Source organism: Lepidothrix coronata, unplaced genomic scaffold (assembly GCF_001604755.1).
Source record: "Lepidothrix coronata isolate B3197 unplaced genomic scaffold, Lepidothrix_coronata-1.0 Scaffold21, whole genome shotgun sequence".
NCBI classification, from domain to species: Eukaryota; Metazoa; Chordata; class Aves; order Passeriformes; family Pipridae; genus Lepidothrix; species Lepidothrix coronata.
The window spans coordinates 195,304-221,041 of NW_016690201.1; the positions used below are offsets into that span (position 1 = coordinate 195,304).

Here is a 25,738-nt window from a genome sequence, read left to right on the forward strand (position 1 = left end):
TACGGACTAGTAGTACAGGATGAACCTTTGTTGTTCCCTCAAGTTCTACCTTTAATTACAGTGGTGTTCCCAGGGCAACCACTGAATGAAGCCAGTAGTGAAGTTCAGTGTTTTGTTATGGAAAACTCACTTTCCTGTAGCAAGTGTGATTTTTGTCTGCAGCTTTTTTTCAACTCTGCTTAAAAACCGAAAGGATGCTTTGCAATCCTTTTTCAGCAAATTCTCTATTTGTGATGAAGTCATGTGTGCATTTGAGACTGCACATGTATGTGTGTGTGTATGTGCACTCATCTGTGATAGTCATTTGACCAGGCAACTTGGCTTTCAAGCAAGGCACTGTGAGAGGGGAAGCAAAACAGAGATTTAGTTTGGCAAACCCTTCTTTTTTTTTCAGTTTGGGATTTTCTTTAAAAAAAAAAAAAAACAAAAAAAAAAAACAACCAACCAAACAAAAAATACCACCAACATTGCCAGCCCACCAACTCCTTATACTAAGAAAAACCTAGAGCAGTGTTTCGTGAAGTGTCTGTTACTGCCTCTCACCATGCCTTATGTCAAACACAGCTATCCATGACTGCAATTTCCCTGGAGCTTAAACATGTCAGGCAGAGCTTGGACTCTTTTGAGTTACACAAAAATAGCATTTTAAGTTAGAAATGAGAACAAATAAATCAAGGGGCCTCATGTGCAGCCCCCCAAACCTATAATTCAGACTTCTCACTTCAGTCAGTATCATGTCTCATGCACCCTCTGTTTGACCACTGTCATCCCCTCCAGATTCTGATGATAAAAATAATCTTGTTTTATCAGATTAAAGGAAATTACCCCTTGTCCTCCTGTCTTTTTCTTGACACTTACTATTTAGGTTAACCTGTCCCCACCTGCACGAGTTCTCCCCTGAAGATGTATTTCTACCTGGCCCATACCAAGCTACCCTCACAGGAGTCTGTGCTTCCCCTTTCAAGATGCACATACTGCTGTGTGAAGTACTTCTTCAGCTTCTTGTGCCTATTTTGTCATTCTTTCAGCAGTACAAGGTGAAAAAATGTATCCATTTGTCTAGTGATTAGTGAGGTTTTGCTTTTCCTTTTAGCCTATAATTACAGCAAAAATATGAATGTTCTGCAATGCCTATTTTAGAATAATTCTCTCATCTCCCTTACTTGTAAAATTGACTTAGATTTTATTGAAGAAGTGAAATCTTGAATTTAATGAGTGCAATTAGTCACATTTTCTTTTCTTGGTAAGCCTTTGAAATGGGCCAGGCTTTCCGAGATTAACTTTTGACAAATGTTCTTTCTATCCCAGATTTGGATTTGCAGCTTACTCCTAGCGGAGAAGTCACAAAACAGATTGGAGAGGCCCTGCCTGTGTCATGCACAATTTCTTCTAGTAGAAATGCAACTGTGTTTTGGATAAAGGTCAGTAATTCATCTACTTCATGCTTCATCTGAGCATTCACCTCTTCATATTATTGCTGCTACTTCAGTGTTTTGAAAGGAAGGAAGGAAGTTGTTCATTGGGCTTTTTAAAGAATATTGTTAAAATGGGTCTTATGCATATGGCTAAAATGAGAGCTACTCACTCACAGTGATGACTGAAAATCAGTTATTGTAATTATCAGTTCAGTTTTCAAATGTAAAGAAGTAATGCATACTGTAACACAAACATAACTTTTTTGAAATAGACTTCAGAAGGCCCTTTGAGAATCAGGTTCCTCTAAGAAAGAAAGCAACCCCATTTGGAAGAATTTTGGTGCATTGTTTTCTCAGAGTCAAGCTTGATCTTGTTTCCAATAAACATAATAAAAGGACAAAGCAGGCTGAGAGATCAGATGTTAGCACTGGGTGTTGAGTGGCTGGTACCAAATCTGCAGTGCTGGAAACTTAAAATAATGATGTCTGATGGTTGTTTACCGAGTATATGTTGATCTCAGAAGCCTGGCCCGGAGTGGAGTTGCTTGCATTTCAAACAGTTTGTACCAGTAGTGGTTTTGGCTAATCTACTAGGAAAGCTTAGAGCTAATAACTCTGCCCTTCTTTTGAAAGCAAAGTTGTTCAAGAAGAAGGGAGGTGACTTGCATAAATCTCCAGTAGTTTCCACTTTTCATGCTGTATATTGAAATGTACTTATTAATGGGGAAACACCTTAAGAGTAAGGCTCCAATTTGCCAAAGCATGCAAAAACTTCTGTTGAAAGTAGTCATATTTTTAATTTAGGGATTAATGTATCATGAGTTAATCTCTGTCACTTCTTACTTTATCAGGACAATACCAGAATGCAAACAAGTCCATCATTTTCAAGTCTTCAGTATCAAGATGCTGGAAACTACGTCTGTGAAACTACTCTACAGGAGGTCGAAGGATTAAGGAAAAGACAGACACTTAAACTTATTGTGGAAGGTAAGTGAGCAGATAGTTATGATGATTAATTGTTCTTTTTAAACAAAAGGATTAACTGTAATATTGTTCTTGTAGGAAAACCTCAAATCAAAATGACGAAGAAAACCAACACAAATAAAATGTCTAAAACAATTATCTGCCATGTGGAAGGTTTCCCCAAACCAGCAGTGCAGTGGACAGTTACTGGTACTGGAAGCATCATAAATAAAGCAAGTATCTTTCTTACTACTTTATTCACCAAAAGATAATGTGCAAATTAAAATCAAGGAACATTTTTCAGGTAGTGAGATTGAAGAAAATAAGTCTTTTTCATTTATCTAAGAGAAGGTTAAGTGGTAGCTGTAGCTATATGGTCCTTACAAGGACGATTTTTTTAAGATAAAGGTTTTTTGAATAGAGCAGGTGAAGAGGCAAAGGAGATTCACTGGCTACAGGCCAAAACTGGAAGGAAAAGGTTACAAATGAAATATGCATTTTTTTAAGTGAAGGTACTTAGTCTAATGTGCTGATTTTGCCATTGCATAAAGACTTTGCAAATATTGGTGGAACTATAGAACTTATATTAGAAAGCAAATGGGTACTTGCTGTAGGCATTAACTGGGTGAAATGCAATGAAATGTGGCATGTATGAGTCAGAAATTACATTCAGTATCGTTCCTTATGGGGTTTGCAGCTTTTATCCTAATTTTTATAGTTGCTTTTGTATGGTTATGCCTGTTGTTTCTCACTGGAAACAGAAGGGTAATGCATTCATCCTGAGGGATAAATAAGAAGTACCCATATATAGCAGGGAAAATACCTGGAAAACAACCAAACTGAAGTATTTTGGTATTGATTACCGCATCCCATGCAAAGCATTGCTACGTTTTGCCTTAGCAGGAAGAATAAATGAGACCTCTCTACAAACATTCAGTGACTGGAAGTACAATGCACAGTGCTCCTGTAGATTTCATTTTCAAATGAAATCTCATATATTTTCAAATAGGTTTTGCTCTAAGCCTACAGAAATTATGTATAGCTGTCAAAATGTGTCCATTTACTTGAAGCTATACAAATGATTGAAAATAATTTTCTCTGGATGTTGCATTAATCCAAGAATGATGTACAGCAAATTTAAGGAACAACACATCACTATTACAGTACAGATACTACAGGTGCTACCAAATACACATAGCTTGGCAAAATAATGCTAAGTGTGGAAACAACTTGGAAAGCTGAAAAATGGAAAACTTAGAACAGTTCTTTTCCTTATAAAGATATAAATGAAAAATAGCAAGATGGAAAGAAAGGATAGCTTAGAAGTTTGGGTTTTTCTTGAAGAATTTTATCACTTGGAATATTTTTTGAATAGTGGAAAGAAAAGGAAATACAGAATGTGGTTACCTTTCTTTAAAAAAGCCTCTTTATCATTGATCTTCCAGTGCACACTATACTATCTATAACTAGATATGTTGCCAAATTGTTTTCTTTCAAATATTCACATTACCATTTAATAAAATAATGCATATTTCAATTGCTATTGTTTGGAAAAGTGAAGTATTTGTTGAAAGACATTTCCCTCTGAATATTTTCAATGTGTAATACAGGTAGTGCATGTATGGTTTTTTGCTTTTTTAAAGGATACTAATCTTCATTTTTTACTTTTTCAGACAGAGGAAACAAAATATGTTAATGGGAAATTTGCCAGTAAAATTATAATTGCTCCTGAGGAAAATGTGACTTTAACTTGCATTGCAGAAAATGAGCTAGAAAGGACTGTGACCTCCATGAATGTCTCTGCTAGTGAGTGTCCTATAAATATCATTTCCTTAAAGTTATAGTTTCTCATAAAGTACCCACACATCTCGCTCAAATGAAGAGTAGGTCTGCTTAGTAATGTTGATACTAAGATATTTAACCTTTTTGTCTTAAGTCAAGCAATTGTAAATCCACTCTGGATCAGTAGTACATAAAATTTATTGATAGCTTTCTAGATGAAGTGACTTAGTCTTCATGACTTTCTTGGCTAGCTATCTATTTACAACAGTAAACAATATAACAAAATAATATTACAACATAATAGTACAAAATATTGCAAAATAATACTTTATTAACAAGAGAGAAGTCTTTATTTATTACTAAATTAACATAATGTTTTAGTCTCCAAATTCCAGTTTATTACTACTGGTATGACTTGACTCACAACAGAAATCAGCCATACTGGGCTTTAATCAGATACCACTTTTCAATGATGAAAGGTAGTGAAAAGCTACAGTTTGTGGAAGGGTAGCACACTTTAATATTACAGATTTTGAGTAAGATTCTTCAACTGGATATATTATATTACAAAGGAAACAAACACTTTTGTTTAAAGATGAGATTAATTACCTTGTTTGGCAAACACTGCATTAAGTTTCAGTTTCTGTCATTGCAGTAAATAGGCAATTAAAGGTGATGTTCAGGTCTAATACATTTTGTCTTTAATTTAATTTTAACATTTTTCATTTCAGTAAGTATTCCAGAATATGATGAGCCAGAGGATAGAACTGGTATGTATGGTTTTCTGTCTCTATAACCCTTTCTTTTGATTGTCTTAGTTCAAGACCTACATGGTGCCAGTGCACAATTTCTGCAGTCCCTCAAAGGTGGACTTAATTTGAAATGGCTCGTGCCATGATTGACTAAGACGTGATTTTCTTGAAGCTTAAAAGATGAAAGTACATTTAAAGAACAATGCCTACATTTTTTGTTTTATTTATTTTGACTTGCTGACCCCTTTTCCTGTTTCTGATGAAAATTCTTTAGAACTGGTGTAATGTTTTACTTTGTCATAAGTCATCTCTAACTTTTCTTCTTTGCTTCAGATGACAATAGCGAAAAAGTTAATGACCAGGCAAAGCTAATAGTGGGAATTGTGGTCGGTCTTCTGCTGGTTGCCCTGGTTGCAGGTGTTGTCTACTGGCTCTATGTGAAGAAATCAAAGTAAGAATTTATGGAAAACTTCACGATAAATTCGAAAAAGAATAACCATAGGCAGAAGTGTACGTTCACCTGTTTTCCTTCCTGCAGCATTCCAGTAGTCATGGGTGGGGAAAAGCTGTTACAGTACGTGCACTTAATAGAAAAAGGAAACTTGACACCTCTGGTTGGCTTGTCCTAATGCGTAACAGGACTCATCTCCTGGAGGTGGGGGTCTAAGATTTTCAAAGATTGTAGATGTAATGAGGTTGTCTTTCCTGACAGCCAAGTCTGTGGTGGCTCTTGCATTTAAACATAGCACCTACTACTTAATTATGGAACTTGATGTGTGGGAGTCTGTTTGGCTTTGCTGGTGCTAGAAACTGTCTTCATCATTTGCTTTAAATATTGAATAACTTACAGAATAAGACTAAACGATCTCAGGGAGAAGAGTTGTTTTGTTCATAGGTGCTTTGAGATCTCTGAAGTAAAACTGGTAAAGGTAGAGCTTGTGTTGCTGAAAAGTCTGGAAGCTATCATTCAAATCAATATGCTTTAGCCATCCTAGGCATAGAATGGGATTTGCCAGTGAGGCCTGCTTGCTTTCAAGTTTCTTCGTTATCACAGGCTCACTTCAGAAAATAAATTGGATGATCTCAGGAAGTGACCACGTTTCTGCATCCTTTTGATGCTGGTCATGACTGCATGCCATTTGGCCTTATCCCTGTACAGTTGTCTCCAGGGAGAACTGAGGGCAGGCTTGCTTTCTGAAGGGCTCCTTACAGCTGCTTCTTATCACGGGAGATTAGGGTAGTTATGCATAACATGCACAGATCAGTACAGGTGTAAAAGTAGTCTTAAAGTTCAATTGTTCTTTCTGTGGCCTTTCATTAAAATTAGATCAAATTAGATCTAAAATATACCAGTTGGATTTTACTATGAACAAATGTGTTTTCATTTATGTTATCCTTTTTTTAGATAATACATAAGGACTTTACTTCAGCCATAACTGATCAGATTTTGGAAGCTTTTCAAATGCAGAATTGTTACAAATCACCCAAGCACAGAACCATACTCAGATATAATACATGGAGGGGGTTTTTGTAAAGCTTATGCTTCTTTTGGTAAAAATTAAAAAGGATAACATACAGTGCTCTTCCACTCGCATTTTGCTACTATTGTGATAATGTCTAGAATAATTTTCTTTTTTTTGTTCCTTTTTGAATATGTGAATGTGGAATCATAAAACTGGTTCACTGGTTTGGGTTTTTGGGGTATAAGGAGGGCAGAGAAGGTAAAGTAAGTAACTTTTCTTGTACCATTATGTAGTATGGGGAGAGCTAACAGGAATTGTAGAATTTTAGTTAATAAACTCACGCTATATAACTTTTTCTGCTTCAGAGATAACATACAGCATATTCTAAATGGACAACACTTACTTTCCTCAAGTTTAGAGGAAAAATTAAAACTAGAATTGATTAGAGAGGTTCACTGGAAAAAAACCCCAAACCTTTATAGTTATATAATAGTCTCCATATTTGATATATGGTTACTGGCTTCTAAAACCCTTAATTGATGCATCATCATTGACAGTCTCCTGTTTTCAGGATATTTAAGTTGATCTAATGTTATACTCCCTGCTTTCTGTACACCATACTTGCAAGAGGAAGCAGAGTGCCAGTACCTATTCTGTCAAAGTTTTCATTATGACTTAGAGCCTAGAAGTCAAAGTAGACCACATAAAAAGCACCTTACGCCTCTAGACACAACCTGTGTCTAATCACAACCCCTTCCATCCCCATACAGGCCAGCAGTTCATAGTTATTTTTTTTAAACCCACCCTTGAACAGTAACTCAACTAATCTCTATCCCCAAAGTGACGCCAAAGGAAAGTCTGAGAAGGCAGCAGCACAGAACTTTGCAAGTCTGCCGAGGCAAGAAAAACATTACTTTTTTGTTATTGGTGTTGTGGTTTGTACAATATTCTATTGTCTTGTCATCCACACTAAGTAGGAATTATACTTGTAGCCTTGGAGTATGTTCACAATAAATCACTTGTACAGTTATTCACTGCATCAGCTCCACTTGATGGAAAAACTGATTATTGCCACATATTCTTTTCAGTATGAATATTATCCCATAAATAAGGGACTCATCTGTATTCCACATTCTGCAACCCCCTCTTAAATAAAGAGTTGAGGCTACCTACCCCGGCATGCCTTGTTTCTCCTTCATCTGAGCAGAAGGCCAAACACTTGTTCTCTGCAGATTTCTCCTTTTTCCAAAAAGGATGTCTTAAACTAATCTGCACTGAACAGAATATATCTTAGCACTTCAGCATATTTCTAAAATTTTTGTGTCAGTTGAGTGATTCTAGGAGACCCATCTTCAGTAGATCCTTCATCTATGAAATTTTCACCTTGCCAGAAACAGCTGAGGCTACAGCAGAAATTAAAGATCTGGAATGGAAATAGTGCACTCAGCACCCTGTACCCTTGCTCTCCAGTCATGGCAGTTCTGCATGTAGATCAGACCTTTGCCCCATTTTTGTGCCTGAGGTTTGGAGATGCACAAATCTCAAGTCACATGAGGCTGGACTGAGGTTAAAGTGGTTTAAAATCTGGTGAAGGAAAGTTCAGCTGGGCAAGTTGACGCACAGCAGCAGTCTTAAGATTGTTCATACTCGGAGCACACCAAACTCTTCAAATACTTCCTAGATCCCAGTAGTCAAAACTGTTTCTCTGAAACTGAACACTTGAAGCATAGCAATAAAAATATCAGCCTTTCTGATATTTTATAAGAAACAAGCATATGAATCCAAATATGTAGGAAACTTGCTGTATGTTATGAAAAAGACTCATTTGTATTGGGTTTTGTGCAGTTCCCTTCCAGGGAAAAGACATAGTTACATGACACAAATCCTCTGTAAAAGGCCACCACATAAATTAAAAAATTGTCACCAATTTCTTGGTGACTGGAATATTTTTCTAATATCTCTTTTTCCTTGCTGACGGACATTTGAAAATAATTGGAGGAAGTGCAAGGCAAGATTGGGGTAAATAGGAGGAGATTGCCGATAGTCCCAATTTGAATGTACAAGATCATCAGCTCCTAGAAAATTTTTTGCATCAGTGCAGTTGAGTTTCTGATGTGCCTTTCAAAAGGGATGCAAGCTTTAATGAAATTCTTGGCTCTTGCTTCAGCATGCAGAACTACACTGATGTCTGTCCTCTTACCTGTCATTGTCTCAAGCTTGGGTAACAAGGAAAAACAGCACTGCCTCCTGTCTTTCTTAAACATTGTTGAGGGCAAGGCCTGGACTTGCAAGATGAAAAGAAATCAGAAATTAAAACCCTACAACAATTTTCGGGACACCTATATGCAGTCTGTATTTACAGTACAACAGGCAAAACAATTGACATGGAAAATGTATCTGAACAAAATCTATTAAAATAGCAGCCTCTCAAAATGCACACATTCCAAAGAAAGCTAAAAATCTCACTTCAGTATTACTTGCAAAGAGATTTTGATTAGGAATCCCTGAGGATAATTATTTTCCTGAAGAGCAAGCATAGATATGTGTAAAGTATGAGTCATAATTTTAGCTCAGAATGATTCATGTTTTACAAATTAATTTAAAAAAAAAAAGAATAACTGAAGCCAACTTCTCGCTCCTCAGAACAACAGGGCCAGAGCACGGGAAGGTGTGGGCTTTGTTTGTGGAGCTGCAGATAATGTTACAGTGTGAGAGAGTGCTCCAGGCCTGGGCAGAGTGGGCCGTCTACCCTTTCTGGCAAATCCTCAGGAATATTTCTGTCCATTCAGACTACATTCCCCAGCTGCTCAGATATCATCAAGAAGTTGCTCTTGAGTTGCAGATGGAGTGAGCTGACAGGAGTTAATGCACGAAGAGTAAGGAACAACTGTTGTTGAATGCTAAGCTGGCAAAGGACCATTTGTCCTGCGCCTCAATCACCTCAGGAAGCGATGGAAACCATGTTTTGAGACATTTCTGTTACAAACCCAAGCCACGTCTGTTGAGCCCTGAGGATTGGTGCCATGCCAGAGTCGGCTGTTCCTCTGCTGTTGGCAGAGCACTGCCAGTGGATCACACTGCTGCAACTTAGCACAAAATTACTCTTGTGTCTTTTAACAACACTATTTAAATAGCACTAAAATAGGCAGCAGTATTGTTTGTGCTAAGGTGGTTAATCTGCCTAGATATTGCTATGTGGGGAACAACAGAAAAAAAGGGTCAGCAAGATCACTGAACCATCATAAATAAACAGCTGCATTTCAGTCTCGGGCATTGAGAATCGAAATCCATCTGATTGTCAGACATGAAAAACTGCTACTACTCTCATTTCAAGCAAGTGGTTTATAACATCCTCAAAAAGAGTTCTGGATCTCCTGCCTCTTTCAAAGTCACAGTGTTGCCCTTTAGGTCTCCCATTTTCACTCGTTGTGGCTTTAGGAAAATAGAGGTGACATTTAGTTTCATTGAATGCAGAACTAAAATAGAGCACTTTAAAACTCAAAACCTGATCTCATTGCAGCATCTCCTAGCTTTAATCACCGAATAATTTTAACCTAATCAAAGACCAGTAATGCTGGTTACAGTTCCGTCTGCTGTTAAGTGTCAGGTCATATGAGATTCAGTCTGCTTTGGGCACTGTAAAACTCTTGATAAGAGGCCAAATAAAAAGGATCACACTGAGCCATGCCAATAGTCTATCCAGTCTCCCAGAGCAGACATAAGTGGTTACATGAGGACAGACGTGCAGGATCCTGCTTTCTTGCCTCCAACTTATTTCAGCTCAGGTAATTGCCTGAGTCCAGATTCTTTCAGCTTTTCATCTCTTTCCCTGTTGTCTCCAATTTTGTGTGACTTATATATGGAAAAGACTCATTCGCTGCATGACAAACCAAATTATGTGCTTAGCCTAAACCAAACATTTTTTTTAATTTAAATTAAAAACTTTTTTTAATTTTCAAGGGATTTTTTTTTGAGGGGTTGTTTCTTTTTTGTGAGGATTAAAGAGATTTGTGAAAGGTTATTAAGAAGGTCAGTTATCACAGAAGGTCAGTCTCTACTGAAGCACTGAATTTTATTCTTCATTGCATTTCACATCCTTTCCTTTTAATGCATATCACGTGTTTCAGGTTTGGAATACCAGAAAAAAAGTAGAATGTTATTGCACAATAGAAATTTACCACTGTAGAATAACTTACTAATACTATCTCAGTACAAAATTAAATTTGCCTGCAGTAAAGAGGAGTCCAGATCTTTGCAGTAAGTAGGTTTTCAACACCAACACCTTTCTATCAATTACACAAATATAATAGAGGCGCTCTAAAACCAATCGTAAAAGGCAAATGCAGTTTTGAAGCATTAAAACTTAGAGCCATTCAGGAGATAACCTCCTCTAAACAAAAAACATTTTAGAATGGTGCCATTCAGTGTAGTCTCTGGGCTCTGGGATCCAGAATCCCATGCTCTCCTGGCACTCTACCTCAAGAGCTGCTCCCCAGCCCAGAGAGCAGCATTTCAGCACCACTCCCAGAGGTGTTGGGGGTTAGGTGCATTTGCACCCCATCGGAAGCCTTTCAGAGACAAAGACTAAACTGTCAGTACCACTCAAGGGTGGGCACACACAGTTCATAGCCACTGCTCACGGCCTCTGCTCAGATGGAGGATGTGCACAGAAACACTCCACCAGCAAAAGTTCAGATCAGCGGTTTGGGGAGGTACATACCTGCATGGTGTCAGCGTGACATGTCACAGTATCCTGCTAACCTGTGTCTTCATTGTATTTTGCAAGTCAGCGTCACTGCGGGTCTTTACCCTGAAGCAAGGGCGAGCATATGCATGAATCTGTCACAACAGACCTCACTTTTCTGTAGGGGAAACAAATTATCTGTAGAGAAAATGCATATACGATAATCTGCTTTGACACAAGGGATTTACTTTGTCCCACTCAAACACATTTGCCCATTTACATTTTAAAAATTGCGGCCTTCAAAATGTTATCGCAGCACTGCAGGAATCTTTCACCTTGGCAGACAGTGAGGCTTCTCACAGATTAAATGAATGGCATAGTGGTTTTATTGTGCTAAGATAAACTAAGCACTTAACTCATTAATTCATCTCCACTACTTGCATTAAGGAAGACCTGCTATTTAAAATGAGGCATACCTCTTCCCCCCCCCTCCAAACATCTACACAATTTCATCTTTGCCCAAAGCCTGTCAGTCACAGCTAGCACAGATCTAGAAACCAGAGTGTGATTTTTTTTTCAGTGTTGCCAGAATTTTCATGAATTTCTTCACATTTAAAGAGCTTCCGTTTGGCACGGGCTCTGTAAGTCATTTACTACAAGTACACAAAAGATTGCTGTGTTGATCAAGATATCTTAGCCACACTTGTAACATTTTAGTACGCCTTAAAGCAAACTCTTGTTTTTTGAAACAAGCTACACAATTACTTTGTCAGGAAACATGGATCTCCACAACTGGTTTAACCTTGCTAAATGTCTGCTAGCTCAGGATAATTCTGAATTCCTCAAGAGGTAAATCAAACACACAGAGCCCTACTTGCAATACTTCCTGTGGTACCAACACCAGTGGGAAATCTGGTGCCGTTGGCCTATTTACAGACATATGCAAACCTGCTGAGAACAGAACCTGTCAAAGTTTTCCGTTCGAGGGGAGGAGGCAGTGTCATTAATGTGAGGATGGAACAAAACGCTGTAGACGTGCAAAAATGACCTTCTTTTTTACGTTATAGGACAGCATCAAAACATGTAGACAAAGATCTTGGAAATATAGAAGAAAACAAAAAACTAGAGGAAAACAATCATAAATCTGAAACTTAAGAGAAAATGTGTCAGTCATCATTCCAGGTAAGTGTTTAATATTGCAGAATTTAACATCCCTTTGTCCACCATTTGTGGAATCTGTTGCTCACCTTCCAGAGATGAGGCAGAGGGGTCACTTTGAGTGGTGTAGTATCGGGACAGACAGACTCAAGCTTCTGGCCAGTTAAGAATTTGAAGCTGCACACAGAGATATTAAAACAAGCCTGACATTTAGATAATCCACATATTTGAGGAAATGAAAATATGAATTTATATAATGTGTCACTGTGGTACAGGTGTGTGTGTATGTGTATATATGAAGAATATATTTAGGTAGAGTTAGAAGGTTTCAAGTTGTGACTTGAAATGTTTACAGGAACCTTCTTCTCTTACTGAAAAGCAACAGTTTCCAAGTTCTCCCAGTCAGCTTTGTTCATCATTAGTGCAAATGGCATGAAACTTCCTTTAGAACAAAACAATTCTTTTCACTCTAGATTTTCCATACTTTTACTAGGATCAGTTTTATCCTGTAAAGAGACACTGTATATTACGTTTAGCATGAAAGTTTCCCCTGCTGGGTTCTGTGCACCAGCGATTCGGTAGATGCCGAACTTCTGTTTGGAATTACAGGAGCACTACAGAGCACCAACAGCACCACCCTGTGCTCACACATATATACACCACTGCTGCATGTATATATGCCACTCCTCTTAGAACCCAAAGTAGGGGTTTAGACCATTCTTATGGCCACTTTAGGACATTTAAAATCTGGGGTAGCCCAAGAGTCTGGAAACCAGCTGACCATCCAGAGGTTTGTTCAGTTAGTCATCAGCTGTTCTTAAAAATGAGAGTAGTACCCGTTCAGTAGTGCTGCATTGTAACTTCCTCCACAGGAAAGCTGTAGGCAGCCCTGATTTTCAGGGATCTTAAGTAAATAGCATTGGATACCTTCTTGAGGTAGTAGGGTTTTAAAGCATGTAGTGGAACTATGGTATTTCATATTTACATTAAAAGGTTTCTTATTTAAATAAATACAGCTGCCATTAATAATACCGGTATTGTCTGGGATTGTACTTTAAAGTACAAGCCACAAGTTTTGCGTTAAATATTCAAAATTCACTGAATTAGTTAAAGCACTTACACATTATATAAAGAGATGCAGCACTGCTATAGGCACTTTACTAGTAATATCACTGTTTTATAATTTCAAAAAGGGAATTGGGAATATCAAAATTATATCCTATAAATGACTTAAAAGTAGGAAAGAAGTAGATTTGGATTTTGAATAAGTTGCAGCATAAATACCCAGCATTCCTACTACAATTCTATGGGGAAATTCTGTAATCTTTTTGCTTAGGCCTTAGTCTGTATTTTTTGCCTGGTCCTGGTACCTTCTGCAACATTGTGATATTGAGGTGATTAGATGAAGTTAGCTGGGGGTATTTATTTTAACATAGGAGTTCAAATAACATTGTGTGCCTTCAGTGCAATCGTTTACTCTGTAGTTCTTCAGATCAGTAGATCTACATAAATGAAATGGACATAAATCCATTACTTACCAGATAAACTTACTGGATTTACTGGGAACAGTATTGCAACAGCTACTCTTGTCATGAAAGAAAGTGTTCATGTCATTGAACAGCAGAAGAAAGTACTATTCATGTAGCTGTTTATTTGAAGGTTAGATACTGAGTAGTTATGATGGTTAATATACTTTAAAGTGTTTAACTGGCTTTATCTTTCATATTTGCAGAGAATACATATAGACCAATTGAAGCATGAACGTGGATTGTATTTAAACATATACAAAGAAGTGACAGCTATTCATGGTTCAAGTATTAAGCAGATCATACTACCAAGTTTTCAAAGGATTTTAGACATAATTATCTCAAGATAAAAAAACCCCACAAACTAATTTTGGCAACAGCCATGATAATAGGTCACCATGTTGTGTTCTGTTCGAAATATTTTTTTGTAAATGTCTGCACTGAAGATTTCTTTTTGTTTGCCTTTATGTAAATTTTTTACGTAGCTATTTTTATACACTGTAAGGCTTTGTTCTGGGAGTTGCTGTTAATCTGATGTATAGTGTAATGGTTTTTATTTCAATTGTTTTTATGACACCCTTTGAGCAGGTACATGTCTAGTTCTGGTTGTTTTCAGTGAAGCCTCTGGTTTGTAGCAAGTACCTACAGTGTAAGATTGTCTTAAAGGAAAATGTCAAAGTCCTTTTTCATTCTTTGAAGTCATGATAAAGCAGAAGGGTGACAGCTGTGACAAGAATAAACTAAGATGTTAATGAAAGTGAATGTTTAAAAAACCGTGCAAAGCTAAACAAGCCAGAAGGGGAATAAAGAGGTTCCCTGAAGAAGTCTGGGTATTAAGCAAGGAACACTATGAAAAATTCCTAGCCTACATACAGACGGTGGCTAATAATCCTTTCCTTCTAGAGCAAGACACGCATTTTATTGATCATTATGAGTCGTCTTTCATGTTAGCATTAGGATAAGGAACTGGAATTCTGGGTTAATTTTGATTCCTTTATGTTATTCGCTGCCTTAAAGTACTGTAAATTGTCATTTCAAAGAGATACCAGTCAGAATTGGAACCTTTTTTTAAAAAGTGGTCATATCAAAGCTGCATTTTTTTCCCACAAAAATAGAATATATATATTTTTTGTGTGTTTTTGTTAACTATGCTACAGATATTGAATGCACCTTGAGATAATTTTAGTGTTTTTAACTGGTACCTAATTTATCAAACAGTACATATAATTGTAACAATGAAATGTCTATGTATCTTTAGTTACATTCAAGTTTGTAACTTTATAAACATGTTTTTTGCTTGAGGGAATTTTTAGAATGGTACTTGATAAGAGAAGGTTTTAGGGTGAATGGCCAAAAGGAAGTCATACTTAAGGGAGATGTTTCAATATATCTGGAAGGTTAGTTTCTGGAAGACAGTAACAGGCATCTTTGATGGAGGGAAAGAGTAGATTAAGCAGAACATCAGGTTTCCATTTACAAATATCCAGGGAAAAAGTAAGTTTTTATAGACTGGTAGGCAAAAATAAATAAATAAATAAATAAATAGATAAATAAATAAATAAATAAATGAAAAAGATGGACGTTAGGAAATGTATTTTGCCACTTTTGCATTATTTAGGGGGAAGAAAACACTGTTACTTGTAAATTTGTAAAATGTTAAATGTCTGGGCAGTAGTGACTGATGTCTTAATAAAAGCTTCCTGTAGTGCATTGGCATGGATTAAATACATAAGATGTCCTATAAACTCTATGCTGTATAAAATATTAGAGGGAAATCCTGTTATATGCCTCTAAACTTTAATTTGTTACTGTTTTATTTGGCAAAAAGAAAAAAAATTATAATCTTGGTCAATATTTAAACCAAAGTAAAATGGGGGAAAAAACCAAAGTAATTTGTTTTGCATGGCTAAGCCATTCTGTTATCTCTGTAAATATTGTGATTTTTTTCTTTTTAGAATTTTGTTAAAAAAATTCTAAAATTTTTAAACACCTCTTTTTCCAAAATAAAACGTGAACACACAAAAAAGTTACTTTATATATAAATATATCTTTTTCTTTTGGTGCGAGAACACTGCCAAGTGATACACGTTTTTTAAAAGAAAAAAACAAATTCAGTAGGCATGACTCTAAATGGGAAAAGTTGTAACAGAGTCCTGTGAAGGAGTGTGCAAATATCACCTGTCTTTGTTTATAACACTACAAATAGTTCTTAAATACAGAGAGGAAACTTCCAAAGATAGGGAAACTTCCAAAGGGAAAGCATAGGGAAGGGCTGAAAATTTTCATACCACTGTCAGGGGAATACAGGGCAAAGGAGAAGAAAAAAAGTCCTTCAGCTTCCACAGCTACAGAAGAAGGAATAAAACCAACTCCTCGCCTTTTGGGATTCTGCTAGATCTCCTATGCACTTTAAATCGTCAGTCCTAGGAGCTGGGCTTTTCACTGCTCCGAGTTCACTATAGGCAAGTTTCAAGAACCAAGAGTGCAAAAGAATTAATGTTTCTATCCATGCCTAAACAACAATAAAACTGAAGTATGTCTTCACTTGCTTGTCTGAAATCTCAGTTTACCAGAACACGTACGAGCACGAGGGAGGGCGCTTACCCAGAGCTCACGCTGCTGCTCACTGTAATCCTGCAAATAGCCTCAATAGTCGTCTGGGATGAAAATTCCAGCAAAGCCAAGGGGTCTTGGAGTGGGTTTGTGGACCTTCTCCTGGACCGCAGCGTCAGGACCTAGGGAGCATAAACACTCGCTCAGAGAAAAGCACGTGCCCAGCTGGCACACAAAACTTTCCCAGAGTTCATCATGGACATCTGTGCTTGTGACCTGGATTTAAAAATTACCATATCAGTGAAACTTAGGGGGCCTGTTCAAATCTGAGTTTGTACACCACACCAGAGTTCAACCTTAGTTTATTTCACACAGGAAGAAAAACAAATCCCTGCTTACAAATGGTTTAAAAGCACGGCAAAGGGGAGTAGGGGAGAGCCCACCCTCTTGCTTTACAGTCAGGAAATAAGGTGATTTGTGGTGTCTGTTCATGGCTATGCTGGAAACTGCCACTGAAGCTGGAACAAACCAACAGGTTTGGCTGCATGCTGCAAAGGCAGTATCCTGCAAAAACATCCCACAAGCTTCCTGAGCAACTCTGTGAGTCCTCAGAAGCAATAATACCAAAACTATAGCTGTGCTGCAGTAGATATGAACCACTATTAAAACACACAGAAACGTTGTAATGGTGCAGCCAGAAGGTGAGGCCTTTCGGAAAGGAGGGGAAAAAAAATAAATACTTAGGGCCAACACAACAAAAGGCAAAGCATCAGGGACATTTTGTACTGGTTCTGAGTACTACAGAATAGCCTCTGTCTGAGGGCTTTGCTGCACCTACAACTACTGCACTGCTGGGACCAGCAGCTGGTCAGAGCCTAAATGGGGAAAGCGCTGACCTGACTGCTGCTGGCCAGTGAAGCAAACACTCCACACCTGATTGTCCCTGTATTATCCAGGGCTTGCCAGCATCAACCCAGCACCACAGATGGTTTAGGCAATATGTTACACTTTCCCTGGACAGCGAGTTTTCATCCTGTCACATTTTGAAAAACATATACAAATAACTCTAAATTCTATACTGATTATTATTTGAACATTATGAGATACTAATGTGAGTTTTATCCACAAAGACATACAAAGAATGACTAAATGTAAATTTATTTTCTTTGTTTTTTATGATAAATTTTGTCAGGGAACATCCGATGTTCACCTAATAGCTTCAGCTGCTGGCTGTTGCAGTTAAATCTGATTTACTTGTAGTACCACGTGTAGCTGGATACCTTCCTGTTGACTTCATATTTAGACAGCCATATGTCTGTAATTATCTCGGCTAAGATTAAGCAATGACATATGAAATGAGATCATGACCTCCTGTGTCAACCACATCTGTGCAAATGTTTTCTGGGTTTCCTTTTGACAAGAACGCATCTGCATTCAGGTGTCTGTTTCCAAGAATTGCCCAATACAGGGGTTTCAAACAGGTTTCTCCTCCAGGCAGAAGGAGGTGGAGGGAACATAGGAGGTATATAACTTCGAGTTATATGCTTCTAACCCCTGAAGGGCTCCCAAGCTCTTCTGGAAAAGGGTAGCATCCTCAAGCTGGCACAATTCAGTGCTGAGCAAGGCTGACTTTCAGCCTTCCCTCACGGTGGTCTGCCAGAGAGGGAGGGTGAGAAGGGAAGTAGACAGGCTGCAAACAAACCAACCAACCAACCCACCACACACCCCTCTTGGCTGTGTACGCTTCATATGTAATGCAGCACACACATTCAGTAATGATTTGCTACATTTCAAATTATTAGGGAATCAGAAGCTTATTACTTATTATCAAATTATGCCAAAGTCAATTTCTAAAACAAGACTAACTCCATCCACCCAGCCACTCACAATTCTTTAAATATCTATAAATGTAATTCATACATTTTTCTCATTTACATTCTAAATAGGGGCATTTTTTTCTGTTAGCAGCAAGGCATTCACTTTGATGTAGTAATGAATTTCATCTTGAAAAGGTAGAGCCTGACAAATTATTGGTAAATTTTGTTCCTTAGTGAGAAAACAGTAATGTACCTCTCTCATCACTCACCTACTCCCCCCCAGATGTTTTGCCTCTTCTTATGCTCTACCTGGTGATAAGCTAAGGCTTCTGTCATCCTCTGTTCCCTGTCTTAGTGCTCATTTCCACATCCCCTGTTCTGTATGGATTGATTCTCTGCTGCCCTTGCCATCAGTTGTTTATTTGTAGGACATCCAGCTCAGAAATGACAAAGCACCTTGAGATAAATACCAGCAATTTAACACAACTATAAACATGAAATGGACTGTGAAACAGGGAAAAAAAAATGTAGAAACAGACTAAACTTCCCATGCTGGGGCTTCTACATGTTCATATCCATTGTTGTGGAGTCCCTGTGAAGTTTCCCTGTTTTGGGAAAATAGCACAAAAGTGTAACCCACACTGCAAAGGTTCAACTGTAATACCATAACCTACATTTGTAACACCAATGTGCCTTTTTTTTTTTTTAATGGTACTGGAATGTCAGCACAAGTCTTACGTTTAAGGATGTAGATTAAATTCTATTTAAATATAATGATTTCTACTCATATGCTTTTTCTTGGAAAAAGCTGTCTCTCTTTCAATATAAACCTACATGCAACCTCACTCAGATAAATTCTACAATATAGTAACAGAACAATTATAAAATTATATAGAATATAATAATAGAACAATAATTATATAACAAGCTACATAATGAATCTTATATTAAAAGAGGCCAATTACAAATCCAGAACAATGCTTCCCTCAGCTCAAACTCACATCACCCTAATCCCTTCTCCTCCCTGCTCCTCGAGATTTTCACTAGAACAGTTAAGTACCTGAATGGGTACATCACTGAGGTAAGTTTGTTTTCTCCAGACCTAGAAAGCAGATACAAATTCAGATTGTGTTGTTAGTGTTCAATAATGTCTACACACCAGATCAGAGACTTCATTAATATTTGCATCTGCCACAAGAAGAGCTATTCTAGATAGACAACAGAATACATTTAAAAGGAAGAACATATAATTGAATCTAAATTCAGGAAATGAAATGAATTAAAGAATCAAATAAAACCTCATATAGACAAAATATTTCCACAAATTCAATTTCAAAGATGTTGATATAAAATCTCTCTCTGGTTTTATTACTCCAAATAAAGAAAGATCACACTCATTTCCACAAATTTAAGAAAGTAAACAGAACAAACACAACCGGCCAAAGTGACTACACTTGCTAAACAGAAAGAAACATGATATGGAAGTCAGATCAGACAGACTTTCTGATAAAATTAGAGTTAGCAAGATTCCAGTGTGTGGAATACTCAGCCTTTTGGCTAAGATCAAGTGCAGTATCTATGATAAGGTAGTTTCAATTCTACGTGCAATGTCTTTCTAACCCCCACTCACCACACTTGAAGTAATCCATTTTGCAGTTCAGTCTGGGTTTGCTGTGTCTCCTGCTGGGTCCCGGATTTTCCTAATCCAAACCACATGAGGAAAATCAGGGGGAAAGCAGAGGTTTTTTAACTGAAATTTTTACACACATTAAAGGCAGGGATAAGAAGTAATAGTTTGTCAGCGAAAGTAATCAGTGGTCAGAAGAAAGTCATATTTGTGAGCCAGCTTCTCTCACACTGCCTCTGCCTGAGAAATCAATTGTTTGGTCCTTCAAAGAGGGAGTGTGGAGAGAAGGGAAGAGTAAAACTGACAGTAAATAGGAGCATAACTCACTACCAGTTATCTTCAATGACAGCTAAATATTTTTTTAAAGTGGAAATTTAAAAAAAAAAGAAGTGAAAAAAGAATCTGAGATGGGAATGTTGCTGTGGTCAGTGCCCTCCAAGGATGCAGTCCTTGGACAGATGCAGTGCTCCATCTTAATGCTCTCTCTACAGCTCTCCCTGGAGCACTTGTTCAAACATTTGCTCTCTCCTCATTAGGTATATGCTTTTCTACATTTACACTAGCTGAAAGGTGCTAATAGCTATCACCTTGGATCTGGTGATATAAGGCAGTCAGAGCAATCCTTTATAAAGCTGCTACCCTTAGTGGCCATCTTTAGCTCCAGCAGAGGAAGCCACCATATCTCTTTATATAGCTCCAGAGAGGGAACAGTCTATAGTACTGGGCAGAGATAAATTCAACAAATTAACAAATCCATCTAGTTCCAGTTGCAGAGAGTTGGCATTAAGCAGGTTATATTTGCTCTCAAAGTTTTAAAGAGGGTTCTAATGGCTGAACCAGCAGTAGCACCTGGAACAGAACTTGCTTAAACCCTAATCTGGCCTCAACATAACAGCAGGTACCAAAAGAACTTTTTAAACATTTGTGTTTCTCCAACTAGTACAATTCAACTCAGAGCTCAGAGATGAACTGAGAGGAAAAAGAAAAGCTTTCTTGGGATCTGTGGAAATAATTAGGTTGGACAGGATGAGCTTCTTCAACTCCAAGAGATACGGTGACCAAACCCAAACAGCTCAGCTTCCTCAATATACATAATACTGCTTTTATTATAATAATTCAGCTTTCAGTCTAAAAACATTTACATAAATTTACATGAGGAAAAGCATTCAAGTGCATTTCAAGGTATTATTAACTAATAAACCCTTCTCAAATGGTATTTTAATGCACTCAGTTCTTTCATCCAACTAGATCTTGACACAAGACATGAGTATAATAAGTAATCCAGCATAAAAATGCATTACTCACCATCCCTAATAAATCCATTTGAAATAAAACTCATGGCCATTTATTGCTGGCTGGGCATATGGCAGAGACATGGCCAAAGAAACATGGCTGTGGTAAGCAGCAAAGGGGAGAGAATTTCTAAGGGGAAAAACAGCCTTTCTTTCCACCATCCTGAAGGGAATTTTATTGTGAAGATATCACAAATAGCACACCCATTATGTACTGCTGATGCTCATCCACATGGGAAAAACTCTAAATTCTGGCTAAGGCTAAAACTTGCACAGCAGGACAAAGGTGGTGCCTGACTCAGGCACTGAGGAACCGAGATGGAACAAATAATGAAATGACTCATAAAATATTAAAGCTGACCCAAAATCATTAGAAAATAGTCAAAGGAAATTAAATCAGGAATGAGAATTTTCTCCAAAAGAAACTATATTTCACAGGAAGAAAAAGTAACAGGCTACTCAGGAAAAAAAAACAACAAAACAACTATCTGCAAAGGCAGCTGTAAAGTATCCAGACAGATTTGGGAAGCTGATTATAAAGTTCCAAGTAAATAAGCAAATCCCCCTGCTCCAAAACAGGAACCATAAGCTGAAATTCACTGGAATCAAAATACTTACCAAGACATATGGGGGAACCAAGACAATTTAGATCATGGAGGAACTAATGAGCTACAAATTAGAATAAAAGAACTTTTTAGAATTAAAATTAAATTAATTCCTCCTTTAAGAAGGAATTAAAAAGATTGCAGACTACTATGGAAGACAGCCTAAGTGAAAGAGGAATCAGACTGGTATTTAAGATAAGTTTACAATACTTTTTTACTGCCTCAGGTTCTACAGAGACACAGTCATGCAAGGTCCAGTTTCAGAAGAATCACCTACTAGGTTGTTGCCTCAGGATCTGACTCTCCTCCTTTACATTGCAGGCTTATGACCTAACTGATAGGGGCTATAATGCTTATTGATTGATCAACATATTACTAATAATTAACAAATCAAATAGCCTAATTAACTCATAAACAGAGTACTGTTATCAATTCCCATTATTTGGCTTGCTATTGCACACAGCTACAAAGCTGTGGTGTATCACTGCTAAATCCTATTAACTACACACAACTACTAGTGAAGTACAAATCCATCATCCTTCTCTCCCCATGTCATTTAACCTTAAGGAGCAAGTGATCCCTCTTGCCTCAGCCCTCCTACACCAGTCCTTTCCAAAGCAGACCTGACTGGTAGGCAAGTGAGTTGCCCCAAGGGTACCCTCTGGCATCCTGGTGGCCTTGGGTCACTAGGATAGCTACACTAACATCTGCAAAGGTTCCTACTCTTACTGGTGGAAAATCTGCCCTCTTGTGTTTTTTACCTGATCTTTATCTTACTTTCCATTTCTCCACTTCTGAACCCCTTTTTTCCCCTTGTACCTCCTTTCCTCCAGCCAGTCTCTTCCCAAATGAATGTTTTTCTAATTACTACTTCTCCACTGGTCCCAATTCTGCTACATCTGTACCCAAATTCAGTGGCTTCAATAACAATAATGAATGTGGCTTCAATGACAATAATCTCAGCTTTACCTGGTGTTTCTGATACATTTCTCTGAGGGGGGTGGGGCTTGCAAGACAAACTCCCCTACAGCTGTCTGGCTATCTTTACCTTACATACCCTCTAAGAAAAATCATTCCATACTTGAGCCTTGATACCACTACCCCATTCCAGTTAAGTACAAAGCACTTTCCCATCTTCTCTATGAAGGGTGTGCACATGACAGCAACATGTTTGTCAGTCTGTTTCTGTTTGCACACATCATCCTGCTCTCTCTTTGCTGATGGACTACAGTGCATTGCCCTTAGTGTGTCTTTCTGATAACCTACAGCTTTCCTGCAGAAACCTGAGAATCCAAGACCTGTTATTCCAGCAGGACATCTTACTCCCTCCCATAGGTTAATTCAAAGTGATCTGAGGGAGGACAAAATTCGTAGAGGTCGTGACCAAATGAATTGTGTACTACACAGAGGTACCATGGCTGTTACGTAGCACAGAAAATGAGTAGATTTAAATCCACAGTGCTGAAATTCAAAGAGGTAGAAGAAACATTGTTTTGTTCCCATCCCCCTCAAAGTTGAAGACCACTGTTAATGATGGTAGTACTCAACAGAGCACTCACTGTTCAGAGAGAGCATCCAAAATCAGTCAGCAGTGCCTGAAGTAACAAGCAGAATCAGAGCTTGCTGCTTTGAGCTGAGAGCAATGTTCACCCTCTCACACTTCTTGAGCCTGAGGTAGAGTGAGTGAGCATGCTACAAGGGAGATATTGTCCCACTTGAACATATCTGGTGCAGGGGAACATTTTAGGTACAACATAAAACACCACAGTTAACTTTAATGGGGGTCTGACTGTAGACAGTTAACTTCATTAGCCACGAAGATCAAGCAATCACCACAAATGTACTCTTCTGATCCCTAATCATTCTTGACAGCAGGTGGAATTTTGTTTTTTGAATTAGCAGTCCGTCTTCCCTCACATCAGAGATCATTTCCTCCCATACAGCCTCAGCACCTGGAGAACACAGCAGCGTTAATAGGTTTCATTTCCCCCTACTGATGCTGAGCAGACTGTGATTAATCACAGTGTCACTGGATCCTATTCTGATGAGAAAAGTAGGCTAAGCATTATTTATATTTCTAAATGTTAGGCCTTTGCAATATGGTTTTAACAGTCAGTACCCTGAATTTCTGTGATGCTAGTTTGTATGGCAAAATGCCAACAGTTTAGTATGTGAAGATCTGCTGGACAATTCTCAGGGCTGGCTGAAAGTACCTGGGCTCAATAAAAAATTTACAGGAATTATTTTCTCTGTTTCTTCTAAAATCTGTTCTCAGTAAAAACCCAGATGCCATTCCAGGTCACACTACGTTGCCAGTTGCTTCTTGCGTGCAATGAGCCTCCTCACAAGGTGCTGGTGACATTGCTTAGTTTAATACTTTCCAATAAAAAGGTTAAACTGTCAGAATTGTTCAGAACTTTTTCAGCATTGAACTGGGCTATTCTGCTTATAAAGCCTTGTGCAACAGTGAGCTCAGAGCCCTCCAGCTGGGACATCTGCCCTCCTGAGTGGTCACCTCAGGCAGTTGACAGCAACCTACTAGCATTTTCCAAACATGCAAGTTTTACCTCATTCATTAGAGACAAATATTTCCCTTCTCCCCTACTATTATTTTTTTATTGCAATTAAATGATTTGATAGTCTTCTGCCTGGTTGTTTACAAAGTTCCAGTGCTATCATATTTTGCAACTGCTCAAAGTCCTTTATGTTCAGAACCTTATGAGGAAGTCAGATGCTATAATTTTATTAACAGTTTCTTATTGAAAGCAGAACATCAGACTGAAGCTAATCTGTTCTGTTGACACAACAAGCTTCAAACTCCTGGCTTACTCTTTCCTAATCATAAGCCTAATCAAATTTTACTTGTTAATACGATCTGATTATTAACTGGCCCAGGAAGGAAACATTTTTTTTCCCCTAGTTATTCAAGTCAGGACCCTCCTGGGCTCACTGCCTAAATCCAGACACTGGCAAGTGGTGGTAAAGACCTGCCATCCTGTTTGCCAGGGTGGGGGTTTGTCACCGCTGAAATAAAGGATAAAACCAGCCATGAATGAGCAAAAGCCCAGCAAACGTCTTCCTTGTGGAAAGGCAAGGGCACCTCCATAGGTAGCACTTGGGCTAAACTGAGCATCTCTCACATAAGTCCCACTGTCTGATGGCTGAACAAACAGTAGCAACTATGACAGTTAAACACTACTGCAAAGGTCAGACAAGGAATCATGACACAAGGAGGACAGAGGAGGACAGGTTTCGGGGAAATGACAGGAGATTAATATCCTCAACACTTTTTCTTCTTTTGTACAACCTCTGTTAAATAGTCTTCACTGAAAATATACACTAGATGTGTATATTTGTGTGTAAACAAGCATTATATGTTACAAACACAGTAAGGTGAAACATGGAACAGAGGAAAAAAACATGCCTAGTGAATCCTGCCTTGTACTTCAGTTTTCATTGGCAAGCACTCAGAATGACTGAAGTGACTTTTTGGCTCTCCCGTTGGGGCAATGTGCTACTACTTGTAGATGGAGGAGGGAGGGGAAGGGCTTTGAACATTTCTGAAAAATGTGCACTTCTTCAGAACACAGTCTCTCAAAAAAGGGAGCAGTAACTAGAGTGAGATAAATTATAACATGCTTCCTCCACCACACAGCAGCAAAGATAAACTCTCAGTACAAATAACTTGATTTTTCTTTCTTTTTTTTTTTTTTTTTTGGAAAGAGAATGAGTAAACAAATCCATCTGATGATAGATGGACATCACCATGGATAGTTCAGGAAACAAAGTATTAAAAAAATAATTCTAATTACTGCAAATGTTAGTATATTTAAAGCATTTGAGGGTCATCTATCAAAATTAAAGCATACTGTGATTAGAGAACCACATTAGGACAGGATACATCTTGCATTACAAGGGAGCTTTCCAAATTAAAACCAACATACAGGGAAAAATGTCCTTCCTTTGAGCTTTTACTGAAATCTTAGTCAACTTGTAATTAATATGCATACAGGATGACTTGTAACTTGGTGGGTCATGTGCCTTTAAAAACTTGGTAATTTTAATGTCATTTTTATTAATATGATTAATGCAAGCCAGTTT

At 37.9% G+C, this 25,738-nt stretch overlaps 1 protein-coding gene and 1 long non-coding RNA gene across 5 annotated transcripts in view; one reads left to right on the forward strand and one right to left on the reverse strand.

Annotated features, from left to right (window-relative positions):
- The window catches only part of ALCAM (activated leukocyte cell adhesion molecule), a 117,531-nt gene extending 101,246 nt beyond the window's left edge, over positions 1–16,285 (forward strand). The window contains exons 9-16 of the mRNA XM_017808001.1: positions 1,309–1,421; positions 2,267–2,402; positions 2,478–2,611; positions 4,052–4,184; positions 4,892–4,930; positions 5,246–5,363; positions 12,127–12,241; positions 13,950–16,285. Coding sequence (XP_017663490.1) covers positions 1,309–1,421; positions 2,267–2,402; positions 2,478–2,611; positions 4,052–4,184; positions 4,892–4,930; positions 5,246–5,363; positions 12,127–12,214 — 761 coding nt within the window. The 3' untranslated portion in view covers positions 12,215–12,241; positions 13,950–16,285. The remainder of the gene's footprint in view (positions 1–1,308; positions 1,422–2,266; positions 2,403–2,477; positions 2,612–4,051; positions 4,185–4,891; positions 4,931–5,245; positions 5,364–12,126; positions 12,242–13,949) is intronic.
- LOC108493977 overlaps positions 5,239–25,738 on the reverse strand; it is a 28,262-nt gene continuing 7,762 nt past the window's right edge. For 2 of the 4 annotated variants that reach the window (XR_001873673.1, XR_001873675.1), the window contains 5 exons: positions 16,348–16,478; positions 12,307–12,394; positions 11,096–11,237; positions 8,576–8,659; positions 5,239–5,345 (listed from right to left, as the gene is read on the reverse strand). This is a non-coding gene — a long non-coding RNA (uncharacterized LOC108493977). The remainder of the gene's footprint in view (positions 5,346–8,575; positions 8,660–11,095; positions 11,238–12,306; positions 12,395–16,347; positions 16,479–25,738) is intronic. The other 2 variants (XR_001873674.1, XR_001873676.1) reach the window with 2 other exon arrangements.